The sequence below is a fragment of the Chiloscyllium plagiosum genome, unplaced genomic scaffold, assembly GCF_037043375.1.
Source record: "Chiloscyllium plagiosum isolate Xiang-an unplaced genomic scaffold, Cpla_swu_hap1 HiC_scaffold_1, whole genome shotgun sequence".
NCBI classification, from domain to species: domain Eukaryota; kingdom Metazoa; phylum Chordata; class Chondrichthyes; order Orectolobiformes; family Hemiscylliidae; genus Chiloscyllium; species Chiloscyllium plagiosum.
Window position 1 is genome coordinate 68,204,416 of NW_028270139.1, and position 12,047 is coordinate 68,216,462.

General features: G+C 36.7%; 1 protein-coding gene across 2 annotated transcripts in view; it reads right to left on the reverse strand.

Moving 5' to 3' along the window:
- Positions 1 to 249: 249 nt before the first annotated feature.
- atp8a1 (ATPase phospholipid transporting 8A1) overlaps positions 250 to 12,047 on the reverse strand; it is a 360,724-nt gene continuing 348,926 nt past the window's right edge. For both annotated transcript variants that reach the window (XM_043691994.2, XM_043691984.2), the window contains exons 35-36: positions 4,035 to 4,126; positions 250 to 3,478 (exon numbers count right to left, since the gene is read on the reverse strand). In XM_043691994.2, coding sequence (XP_043547929.1) covers positions 3,381 to 3,478; positions 4,035 to 4,126 — 190 coding nt within the window. In that variant the 3' untranslated portion in view covers positions 250 to 3,380. The remainder of the gene's footprint in view (positions 3,479 to 4,034; positions 4,127 to 12,047) is intronic.

A 12,047-nucleotide genomic window follows, 5' to 3' on the forward strand; every position in this document is an offset into this window, starting at 1 on the left:
TGTCATTGATAACATCTACTTCCTGCAATCCAAAGATAGATGGATCTTTGTGTTTCCCTATTCTTGGTGATCGCAATCATTTAGTGTTTGCTTACTTTTTTCCTTTACCTACTTCGCATTTCTTTGTATTGAACTGCTGATGCCACCTACCCCCTCACAGTTAACATAAATTGCTTTTTGTAATTCTTTCCTGGCAGTATGTGAAATTAGCTGTATAAGTGCTAAAACAAAACATGAAAACATAAATGGTCAGGGTTTGTAAATTTAGTTTTATTATGTGATCCTTATGACAACCAAAAGACAAAACATTGAAGGACTGCAACTGCCACCATGCAATTTACAAGAGTCAATGGCAAGTGACAGACTAAAAAAAAAAGTACTGAAGATTTACAACAAAATATAAAACAGTGCATTTCCATACAGTAACTTAGATACAAACCTGAGATGTACAATGAACATTGATTTTGAAGGTCACCATTCATGCAGTGCAAAACCATACTACAGGGAAATTCAATCAACATTCTGGAAATTTCGACAGAAAAATCCTGATCCAGTGTACAGAATATGTTCATCTTTACATGACATTCAAGTCAAATTCCATCATTGAATTAGATTGATTTTAAATACTATGCAAGACTGGCAACAATGGAAAGCAAATTTTGTTACCATATTACTAATGGAGCAAACATGCATTAAATATTTTACTTTGTTGTCACACTGAACAAGACAATCAAGGCAAATTCTTTTCAAATTTGATTTCTTATTTTGAAGTAGTCATGTTCAATCATTTAAAAAGTATCAAAATCTTCACATCTGTTTTTATTCTGTTGTCTTAAGTCTAGTAAAGCAAAGTACACATTCCATACATAGCCTATTTGGATACAACCTTTCACAGAACCAAATGGACACGGATATGTCAGTGTGAATTACAAACTTACAAAATAATTTAAAGCTGTCATTCATTTATATTAAAGATTTTTATTCCAAAATGCAGGACATACACAATGATTGGTCAGGAAACAATTTTTTTTGCCCATCATAAACTGCTGCATGATGTTACCTTCCATTAATCTGTTTCATTTGTCTCTAACCTTGCAGAAGATGTGCTGCAAGATCAGAAAATTAGTCATGCAGTAACAATGTTACATGTAACACTTGATCTCATGCAGTTAGACAAGAATACAGACAGGACAATCAAGTACACCACAGTCAGCCTCACATATCGGAGGAAGACGACAGCTATCATTGATTAAAAGACACCACAAAGTAATCACGTAGTTAGAGCTATGACATTCATTCAAGAATTTTGACAAACACAGAACATGTTGCATATAGAGAAAGCACATGGGCACAGCAAGCTGCAAATCAAAGGATGATAGTAACTGGTTTGTGTTCTCAAACACTTGTGGATTTTTATTTGCTACTCCTTTTATAATTTTTAAAATCATAATCTCTAACAGTGGTTTGCTTTTTTTCTGGAAAATATAATGTAAAGGCAAAATTTGCCTTTAAGTTACTGGAGAGGATGGAATATTACAACTGTGCTGATTACACTGTTTTGTGTTATGTCCTGTTGTTTGCTGAAGTTCAGTTTCATAGCCAATACTCAGCCAAATCTAGATGTTCTGTGGCAAATACTCAATGATAAAAATTAACCATTAAACTATTGTTCACATTAGTGATACAAAAATTCGCATAAATAAGGATGCACTAAAGATCAGATTGAATGGAATGTTGACACAATATTTTTAAAATCTGGGTTATGCTTTGCAATCAAGGCAGTTTAATGCATAAAACACACACTACTGTAAAGGATGCTCCTCTATGAAGTAAATACTTAAGGTTCTATAGCGAGGTCACATCCAAGTTTCTGTTGTCAGCGCTGCATAAATTGTGACAACCACAGAATTATACACTCAATACAAGGTAAATTTAATTCAACATGTAATAGAAAGGAAATTACTGTACTGATTTTGTAAAAATGGCAGTTTTTTTTTTAAAAGTAATAATGCGAACCAAATTGCTTGGCACAATTCACCAGTATTGCTGACTAAATCATGGAAATTTCATATACAGCAAACAAATTTAGCTCACATTCACCAGAAAATAGGTTGGAATTAAAATGTTATTCAAATTGGCACATTTACACACGTAATTAAATAACCTGAACAAAGTTCACACAAAACAAACTTGAACTAACCTTTTAAGAGATGGTAGTCAGGAAAACAAACCTTCATTTTATTATTTAATCACAGCATATTTTAGACCCATGGTAAAATGTGTGCAAAAAATGGTGGAGTGGGGCAAGGAGAACCCTCACATTTGTATTGAAATGTTTGTTGAATGTTAAATCATTTTAAAAAATCACTAAATTCACAAGCTTGTACTGTAGGAGATGTAGCCTCTCACAGAAAACACACTACATTGCTTCATTCTGAAAATTAAGTCAAATATTGGGCAATGAGTAAAGCATATCCAAAGTCACGGCCTGTGAAATACACAAATCATGAAGCAATTGCCAAGAGGCAATTTTGAACAAGTCAGTGCCAGTGCATGTGCAAAATACACTTCAGAAAAACTGAAGCAGGAAAGTTACAAATGGGACTTGAAATTTGTTTCGGCCCTTTGACAATACTCTGGAGAATTGGGCTAATGTCAAATTCTATCAACTGAAGTGATTAGAAAACTATTGAATAAGGCTCATGCAGAGTTTTAAATTTGGCAAATAGAAGATTTGGCAACCAGAAGGGGAGTATTAGTATCAAGTTTAATACTGCATTACTAAGATATATTTTAGCATTTTTAACAGATTCCTATTCAGTGACTTGAACATTAAAATATATTACAGAATTGTTATGCTACACTTATATAGATACTGTTCACAAATAGGTGCATCACTTCAAATCAGTAGTAATCTATCAAAAAACAGGGTTTAATTGGTAAAAGTCACAGTTTATGATAAACAGGAAAATTTAGGAAGTGGTACTCAATTTTCTACAATGTTCACACTGAGCAGGGTTGAAAATCAAAACATTACTCATGTCTATATGTTTGTATTTTTAAAACAAACATGTCAAAAAACAGGTATACCAATGACAAATTTCAAGTTCTGGCAACCTTGTGGTTAGTGTGTATTTTAAGGTGTTGATATTCTAAAAGAGTGAGTTTATGATAACATTGATCTGCACAGTGTTCATGTCTGTTTAATACACAACAAAAGTGATTAGCACTTTTCCCCTTCATGAAACATACAAAGACCAACTTATTTGGGTCTTTGCAGATCTTTACAGCTACATATCTAAAACTTAGATCTGTAATGTTTGAAGTCCAATGTCACACTCTTAGTGAAAGCACTTGTTTGCAGTCCATGTATTAAATGTTTACCAATCATCTGGTCTTTGTTTGGTGGTGTCATAGGCCCTGACCACTTCAGACTGGGACACAATACCATTCTCATCTTGGGAAAAGGCATAACCATCTATGAAAACAAGAATAAAGTGGCTCATCACAAAACTCATCAAGTTACAGAAGAATGAATCATGAAACAACTTGTCATTATATTGTCAAAATTAATTAATTTCAATCTTTAAATAAAGTATAATGCAATTAGGTACTAAATGTTCAAGAGGGATCTTCCAGAAGTGCAACAATTGTGATGCTGACACCATTTTTTAAAACAATGGATGAGTTTCTCAATGGCGGTGAATGGTCCCCCTTATCAATACTTGTGATCAGTCTCATTAGCTTCCAACCAAACTGTTGGCTAAGAACATTTGGAGACACAAAAAAACAGATGGTGTTTTAGCCAAGGACATGTTTCCACACACGTACACCCAGATCAGATATGACGAAGGAGTTTATAGCATTACATATGTACTTGTTCTATGAGCAGTTACTGTGAAAGGGCAGGGTGAAAACAGGAGCATAACAGAATCATCTAAAGAGTTAACCGGAAACACAAGGATTTAACCATAATTACTAAACCATGGGAAAAAAGGTTGTCAAATGAACACACTTGGGAAAAAGATACTTACGTAATGAACTCTGTTGGAAAGAATCAGAACGGTGTAGATTGAAAGTATTCTTCCGAAAAACATTCTTTAAAAGTTGAGCTCGTTCACTTAAGCTTTTCAGGAAAGAGAGAATTACAATTAATTGAAATGCTTTAGGGAAAAATGTCCATATTATTTTTTGGCTGGTTGTGAAAATAGAATATATTTAATGCATTATAAATTGAAATTTAAATGCAGATCTGACAGTTCTTCACCACACAAGTCAGATTCACACCATTTTATCAACCATTACCACTCATCCAGTACAAAGTCTAAAGCCTTTCCAACCAGTACAACTAAAATGTATCCTTTATAAATGTAGTATCTGAAAATATATATAAATTATTATATATAATATGAAAAATAACTTCTGCATTTAAACAAAATACCAAGTTACATTGAACCATCCAGAATTTACTGACATTGAAAAGATATTCAAAGTTTGAACATTCAAGCTAAAATTTGAATAAAACATAAATTGCCATTTATAAAAAAACAAAATTTGTAGCCACATCACACTTGAAAACAATAGAATGGACAAATCTTCTAACTCACCTAATTAAATCATTCACTGATGTGGAGGAAATTTGCTGTTCTCAACCATTGTAGAGTACAGATAACACTAGAATTTTGAGGTCCTCCACTGACAGGTCTGTAAAATCCTGTGAGGTCCTCCCACCTATCCTTGACTTGTTGCAATTTTATACCAGATTGCCAAGACCTAGAGTAGCCTTTCTCCTTGGTCTCTCCATTAAGACACCACCCACCCTGGGTCTCAACTCACACTTCTGATCCTAAACCCTCTGCTGGTCCTTGATTCCTGGACTTAGAAACTGGGGACTGCATGTGGTGTTGGCCAATCTGATTAGGTGTAGGTTTCACCCTTGATCAGCCCTCCAGCCATTTCATGCTATTAAATTGCTATATGGTTATGGGCTATCATGACCAGCGAGGATGTGTTTTCTGCAAACTCTTGGTTTCACACAGCAGGAAGCCTGTTTCAATACCCTGCCCAAAACTTCTCTAAGCACTAAGGACAAGAGGTAGGGAGGAACATGAAATAATTACTCATCACCAGTGAAAAAGAATTGAAGAATAAATGCGACTACGGGTTGATTAGTTCCTTGTTCTGATGACCTATAATACAGAATCTTAAAAGAAGTGATTATAGAAATAGTGAATCCATGGAATGTAATCTTTAAAAATTCCCTAGAATCTGGGGAAAGCAGGAAACAACAAGCCAGTTGGCCAATATCTATCATGAAGATAATACCATTTCCTTAATAATGAATTCCAGAAAGACACTTTAAAAATCATAAAACATTCAAGTAGAGTCAACATGGCGTTACGAAAGATGTAAGTTACATTTACAGGACATTTAGATATGCTGGAATGAACATTACTTTGTTTAGCTTTTAACCCTAATTTTAAACCTTCTGTTCTCAGGGAATGGTGAAAAAGAAAAGGCAACAAATTTTAAATTGAAGATGCAATGTCCTGCATAGAAACATTATATTTGAAGTGCATTCAATCAATTTGCTATAAAGTATGCTGTGAAGATGTGATAAGGCACTATATCGGTGGAAAGTTTATTTGCAAGAATTTGTTTTAGTGACATTGCTTAAGGATAGTGGAATGAAAGGATGTCAATATGCAGATGGGGGATACCTAAGGAAAGAGTTATGCTGGGTTGCCTCTTATGTTCCCTGGGAATTGATTTCAGCAGGTGGGCTGTATGCTTGGCACACAGGATTCAGGCTTAGTGCGCTAATAACATCAAGTTCCAATGAAAAATGTAAAAACGTAATGACTTCAAGATTGTGTATAATAAAAGCTATATCTGGCAATTCAGATTATTTAGAGTTAGTGATACTAGTGCTCATTCCAACATTAAGGTGTGAGAGCTGAGTAGTTTAAAGATATGATTCAGATGAGCTGGTGTTGGACCTGGGGTGGGCAAAGTTAAAAATCACACAACACCAGGTTATAGCACTGCTCCTTCATCAGGTGGTTGTGGAACAGGACCATAGGACACAGAATTTATAGCAAAAGCTCACAGTGTCAGGCAGCTGAAACGATATATGATATATTGAACAAACCTTGATGTTATGTTAATGTGTAATATTTAATATTACACATTAACTTATGTGTAATATTAAATATTACACATTAACATAACATCAAGGTTTGTTCAATATATCATTTTAGCTTCATGACACTGTAATCTTTCGTATAAATTCTGTGTCATATGATCCTGCTCCACAATCACCTGAAGCAGCAGCGCTTCGAAAGCTAGTGCTTCCAAATAAATCTGTTGGACTATAACCTGGTGTTGTGTGATTTTTAAGTTTGAAGATAGTTAGCCTGAAAAGGTTAGGATCCCTGGAGATGAAAAATTTGAGGGAGGATCAAATCACTAATTTTTTTTTAGACAAATCTATTTTAATTTCTCTGTGGCCTAAACTTATCAGTTTACTATGCTTATAAATCAAATCAAATCAAACTATTCAATAATGTAAAATTTATCTAATTTTAAGTAGCATGTCTGAATTTGCATCAAAGTAAATGCGTTTTAAATCCATAATATTTAGATAGCTATTTCTGCTATTTATAGCATTAATGGTATAAATGTCATTTCAATGACATCTTAATCTCATGTCTAGTCGCCGAGGTAGAAAATAACCGCATGGGGTTTAGTCTTACAACCGTGTGCTTTAGATTAAATTTTATTGTGTTGACCTAACCTGGTGTAGAAACTCTTGCACTGTTTTAAATACGTATTTAAGCATAAAGTAATGCAACGCAGGAGGAAACCATTCAATCTATATTTTAAAGACCAGTTTGATTACTCCCTGTCTGTGCTCCATTATTTTTAGTTATTTCAAAATATAAAATGTCAAGTGCAACGGAAGTGTAATAACTCGACTTTTTGTGTTAAATAAAATATAACAATTTCCCAAATTAAAATTCCGTGGACATACTGCATGCTATTGATGAAGCATGAAAGTTTTGGACAATTGTAGGTAAATAGATTTTTTCCAAATTAGAATCAAAATGACAAACGTATGATGATCAGAACTATTGTAGGAGATATTAATTCAACGTTTGGCAATTTGACTTTTAGGTTTCCAACAAATAACTTTTTTCAGAATTCAGGGTGGGAAGGGAATCGGAGGAAGCTTGTTTAATTAAATAGATGTAGGATCGGAAAGTTAATTAATTATCTTTCTTACAACTAGGTGTATTATAGTTCTCCCAGCTTTCTGATCGCTGTTGAAGAATAATCCAACAAGTTCCCAATTCACCATCACTCTTGTCTGCCTGTTCTCACCTTTAAGTTAAAAATCACATAACACCAGGTTATAGTCCAACAGGTTTATTTGGAAGCACTAGCTTTCGGAGCGCTGTTCTTTCAACAGGTAGCTAGTGGGGCAGGATCATAGGACACAGACTTTTACTATAAATTCTGTCATATGACCCTATCCCACTAGCTACCTGATGAAGGAGCAGCACTCTGAAACCTTGTACTTCAAAATAAACCTGTTGGACTATAAACTGGTGTTGTGAGATTTTTAACTTTGTCCACCTCAGTCCAACACTGGCACCTCCACAAGTTCTCACCTTGAGCAACTATTCTCAACTCTACTCATGTGATCTTGAAGAAAGATATTGCTATGGGAACACATGGGTTCTGGAAACATCTAACCTTTTGAAGAATACTTGAAATTTGTTTCATTTCAATGTTACACATTGTTTCAAGGTGTCCTTCTGTCCTTGCCTTCTCTTACAGCGGTGACACAGTGGTGTTACTGCTTCTTATTCTCTTACTCCTGGGATTTTCATTGACTACTGTTCCAACCTCTCAGTTATTGTTTCAAACACCAACTGAGAGTTTCATCTTCCCTTCCCGGGGTTCTCCTCCTCTTCAGCTCTAAAATTGGCTTCCCACTGTCAGTTATTACGATCCCACTGATTCATAACTATCCATCTGAAATACACTTGTTCCCACTTTCTTATAAGGTCGCCGACCCTTTTAGTTTTTGCACCTCATTCTAGTGATCCTAAGAGTCATGGATCATTGCCCACACCACAGCCTCTGAACTACCTTTACTTTTCCTCAGAATGTTAACCCAGGCTGACCGGATATTAGTTGATGCATCTCATTTTTTGTACGATCTACTCTCATTATTTCCTTCTTGCAACAGTCACAGGATTCCTCTCATTTCTCAGCCCACCAGCCTTGAATTTTCTGAATTATATTCATTAGTCAATGACATGACTGCCTTCATGTTGTTGATGTCAAGATGCAACACGAGTTTCTTCTTAATTTCATTAGAATAAGCCCACATTTTAGATGGCTATAATTTAACCTAAACAATTGCTTCCAACAAAATGCTGAAACCACATTGAATATTTTCTTTTCTGAATTTTAAAATTTAAATCTGGACTCTTCTAACGATCAGAAAACCCACAAGTTCCACCACCAAGAAGAACAAAGGCAGCAGGTACATGGGTACACACCCGCCTACAAGTGCTTATCGAAGTCACAGGTAACCCTGACTTAGAATTGTAACACAGCCCTTCACTGTTGCTGCTTTTAAATTGTGGAACACCCTTCCTAACAGCAAGAACACTGTTCATCACCATCATCTCCAAAACAATTAGCCATGGTCAATAAATCTAGGCCTGTCACAAAGCCCACATTTCATGAACAAATAAAATAAAATTCACATATGTCAGGCTTGACAAGTGAGTGACAGGTTCAGATATTTAACATGACTCCTGCTGTAAAATTTAATTAAACAAAATTAGTGATATTAAATTTAAAGATGTTCAAAAATTGCAATTAAAGAATGGAGATTACTGCTTTTTATCCTATTACCCCAGAAAATCCATTAACAATGTTGAGACAACACAGTACTGAAGAAACCGAAGCGAGAATATTGATATTTGATAATTGGTGAAGGTGGGGTTGGGTGTGGCTTGAGTGATTATCTCATGGGCAGGATTATTCATATATGTGAATTTTATTTTATTTGTACATGAAATGTGGCCTTTTTGACAGGGCTAGATTTCTTGACCATGGCCAATTGTTTTGGAGATGATGGTGATGAACAGTGTTCTTGCTGTTAGGAAGGGTGTTCCACAATTTAAAAGCAGCAACAGTGAAGGGCTGGTGTTACAATTCTAAGTCAGGATTACCTGTGACTTCGATAAGCACTTGTCGGCGGGTGTGTACCCATGCACCTGCTGCCTTTGTTTTTCTTGGTGGTGGAACTTGTGGGTTTTGTGATTTTGAGATGAAAAATTGAGACGACTTTACCCGTATTGTAGTAATGTGAGCAACTCATGTATATTCAATATTCTGAGATCATATAGGACTAATCTGTTTTACTCAGGTTATCAATGTACCTCGGCAGAAATATGAGAAAATCTCAGGTCATTTTGCTTTTGACTTTCTAATTGCATTGAGTATTCTCCATTCAGTTCACTTGTTTTTAATAAATGCGCATTAATATATTGGGGACTTCAGCATTTCCAACTTTTGATTCAGATCTCCAGTGTGACGATGCTCTGATCTACACATTAAGAATTATTTGTTTATTTTTTCCAATTGTGCTACTCAGAAGCAAGATGCTATTATCAGGCTGCACAGCTGCTTAAAAATCAATTGAAAAGTAGATCTAACATTGAGAGTGAAATCACATTCATAGAGTCCTAGAGGTGTACAGCATGAAACAGACCCTTTGGTCCAACCTGTCCATGCTGACTAGATATCCCAATCTAATCTAGTCCCACTTGCCAGCATATCCTTCATATCCCTCCAAACCCTTCCTATTCATATATCCATCCAAATGTCTTTTAAATGTTGCAATTGTGTCAGCCTCCACCACTTTCTCAGACAGCTCATTCCATACACATACCACCCTCCGTGTGAAAAAGTTGCCCCTTAGGTCTCTTTTATATCTTTCCCCTCCCACCCTAAAACCTATGCCCTCTAGTTCTGGACCCACCCACCCCAGAGAAACGACTGTCTATTTATCCTATCCATGCCCCTCATGATTTTATGAACCTCTGTAAGGTTCACCCCTTAGCCTCCGACGCTCCAGAGAACACAGCCCCAGCTAATTCAACCTCTCCCTATAGCTCAAAACCTCCAACCCTGACAACATCCTTGTAAACCTTTTCTGAACCCTATCAAGTTTCACAACATCTTTCCGATAGGAAGGAGACCAGAACCGCACGCAATATTCCAACAGTGGCCTAATCAATGTCCTGGTACAGCCGCAACATGACCTCCCAACTCCTGTACTCAATACTCTGACCAATAAAGGAAAGCATACCAAACGCCTTCTTCACTATCCAATCTACCTGCAACTCCACTTTCAAGTTACGAACTTGCACTCTAAGGTCTCTTTGTTCAGCAACACTCGCGAGGACCTTACCATTAAGTGTATAAGTCCTGCCAAGATTTGCTTTCCAAAATGCAGCACCTCGCATTTACCTAAATTAAATTCCATCTCCCACTCTTCAGCCCAATGGCATATCTGATCAAGATCCCATTGTAATCTGAGGTAATCGCTGTCCACTACATCTCCAATTTTGGTGTCATCTGCAAACTTACTAACTATACCTCTTATGCTCGCATCCAAATCATTTATATAGATGATGAGGAGTAGTGGACCCAGCACCGATCCTTGTGACACTCCACTGGTCACAGGCCTCCAGTCTAAAAAGCAACCTTCCACTGCCACCCTCTGTCTTCTACCTTTGAGCCAGTTCGTATCTAATTGGCTAGTTCTCCCTGTGTTCCATGAGATCTAACCTTGCTAATCAGTCTCCCATGGGGAACCTTATCGAACGCCTTACTGAAGTCCATATAGATCACATCTGCTGCTCTGCCCTCATCAATCTTCTTTGTTACTTCTTCAAAAAACTCAATCAAGTTTGTGAGGCATGATTTCCCACGCACAAAGCCATGTTGACTATCCAGAATCAGCCCTTGCCTTTCCAAATACATGTACATTCTGTCCCTCAGGATTCCCTCCAACAGCTTGCCCGCCACCAACGTCAGGCTCACTGGTCTATAGTTCCCTGGCTTATCCTTAACAACTTTCTTAAATAGTGGCACCATGTTAGCCAACCTCCACTCTATCAGCACTTTACCTGTGACTGATCCAAATATCTCAGCAAGAGGCCCAGCAATCACGTCCCTAGCTTCCCACAGAGTTCTAGGGTACACCTGATCAGCGCCTGGGGATTTATCCACTTTTTTGCATTTCAATATATCCAGCACTTCCTCCTCTGTAATATGGACATTTTTCAGGATGTCACCATCTATTTCCCTATATTCTGTGTCTTCCATGTCTTTCTCCACAGTAAACCCTGATGCAAAATATTCATTTAGTATCTCCCCCATCTTCTGCGGCTCCACACAAAGGCTGCCTTGCTGATCTTTGAGGGGCCCTATTTTCTCCCCAGTTACCCTTTTGTCCTTAATGTATTTGTAAAAATCATTTTGATTCTCCTTAACCCTATTTGCCAAAGCTATCTCATGTCCCCTTTTTGCTTTCCTGATTTCCCTCTTAAGTATACTCCTACTCTTCTAAGGATTTACTCTTCTAAGGATTATACTCGATTTATCCTGTCCATGCCTGATATATGCTTCCTTATTTTTCTTCCTCAATTTTTCTCGTCATTCAGCATTCCCTATACCTACCAGGCTTTCCTTTCACCCTAAGAGGAATATACTTCTCTGGACTCTCGTTATCTCATTTCTGAAGGCTTCCCATTTTCCAGCCATCCTTTTGCCTGCGAATATCTGGCCCCTTTTGAATATTCTTGCCTAATACCATCAAAATTGGCCTTTCTCCAATTTAGAACTTCAACTGTTAGATCTGGTTTATCTTTTTCCATCACTATTTTAAAACTAATAGAATTATGGTCGCTGGCTCCAAAGTGCTCCCCCACTGACACCTCAGTCACCCACTCTGC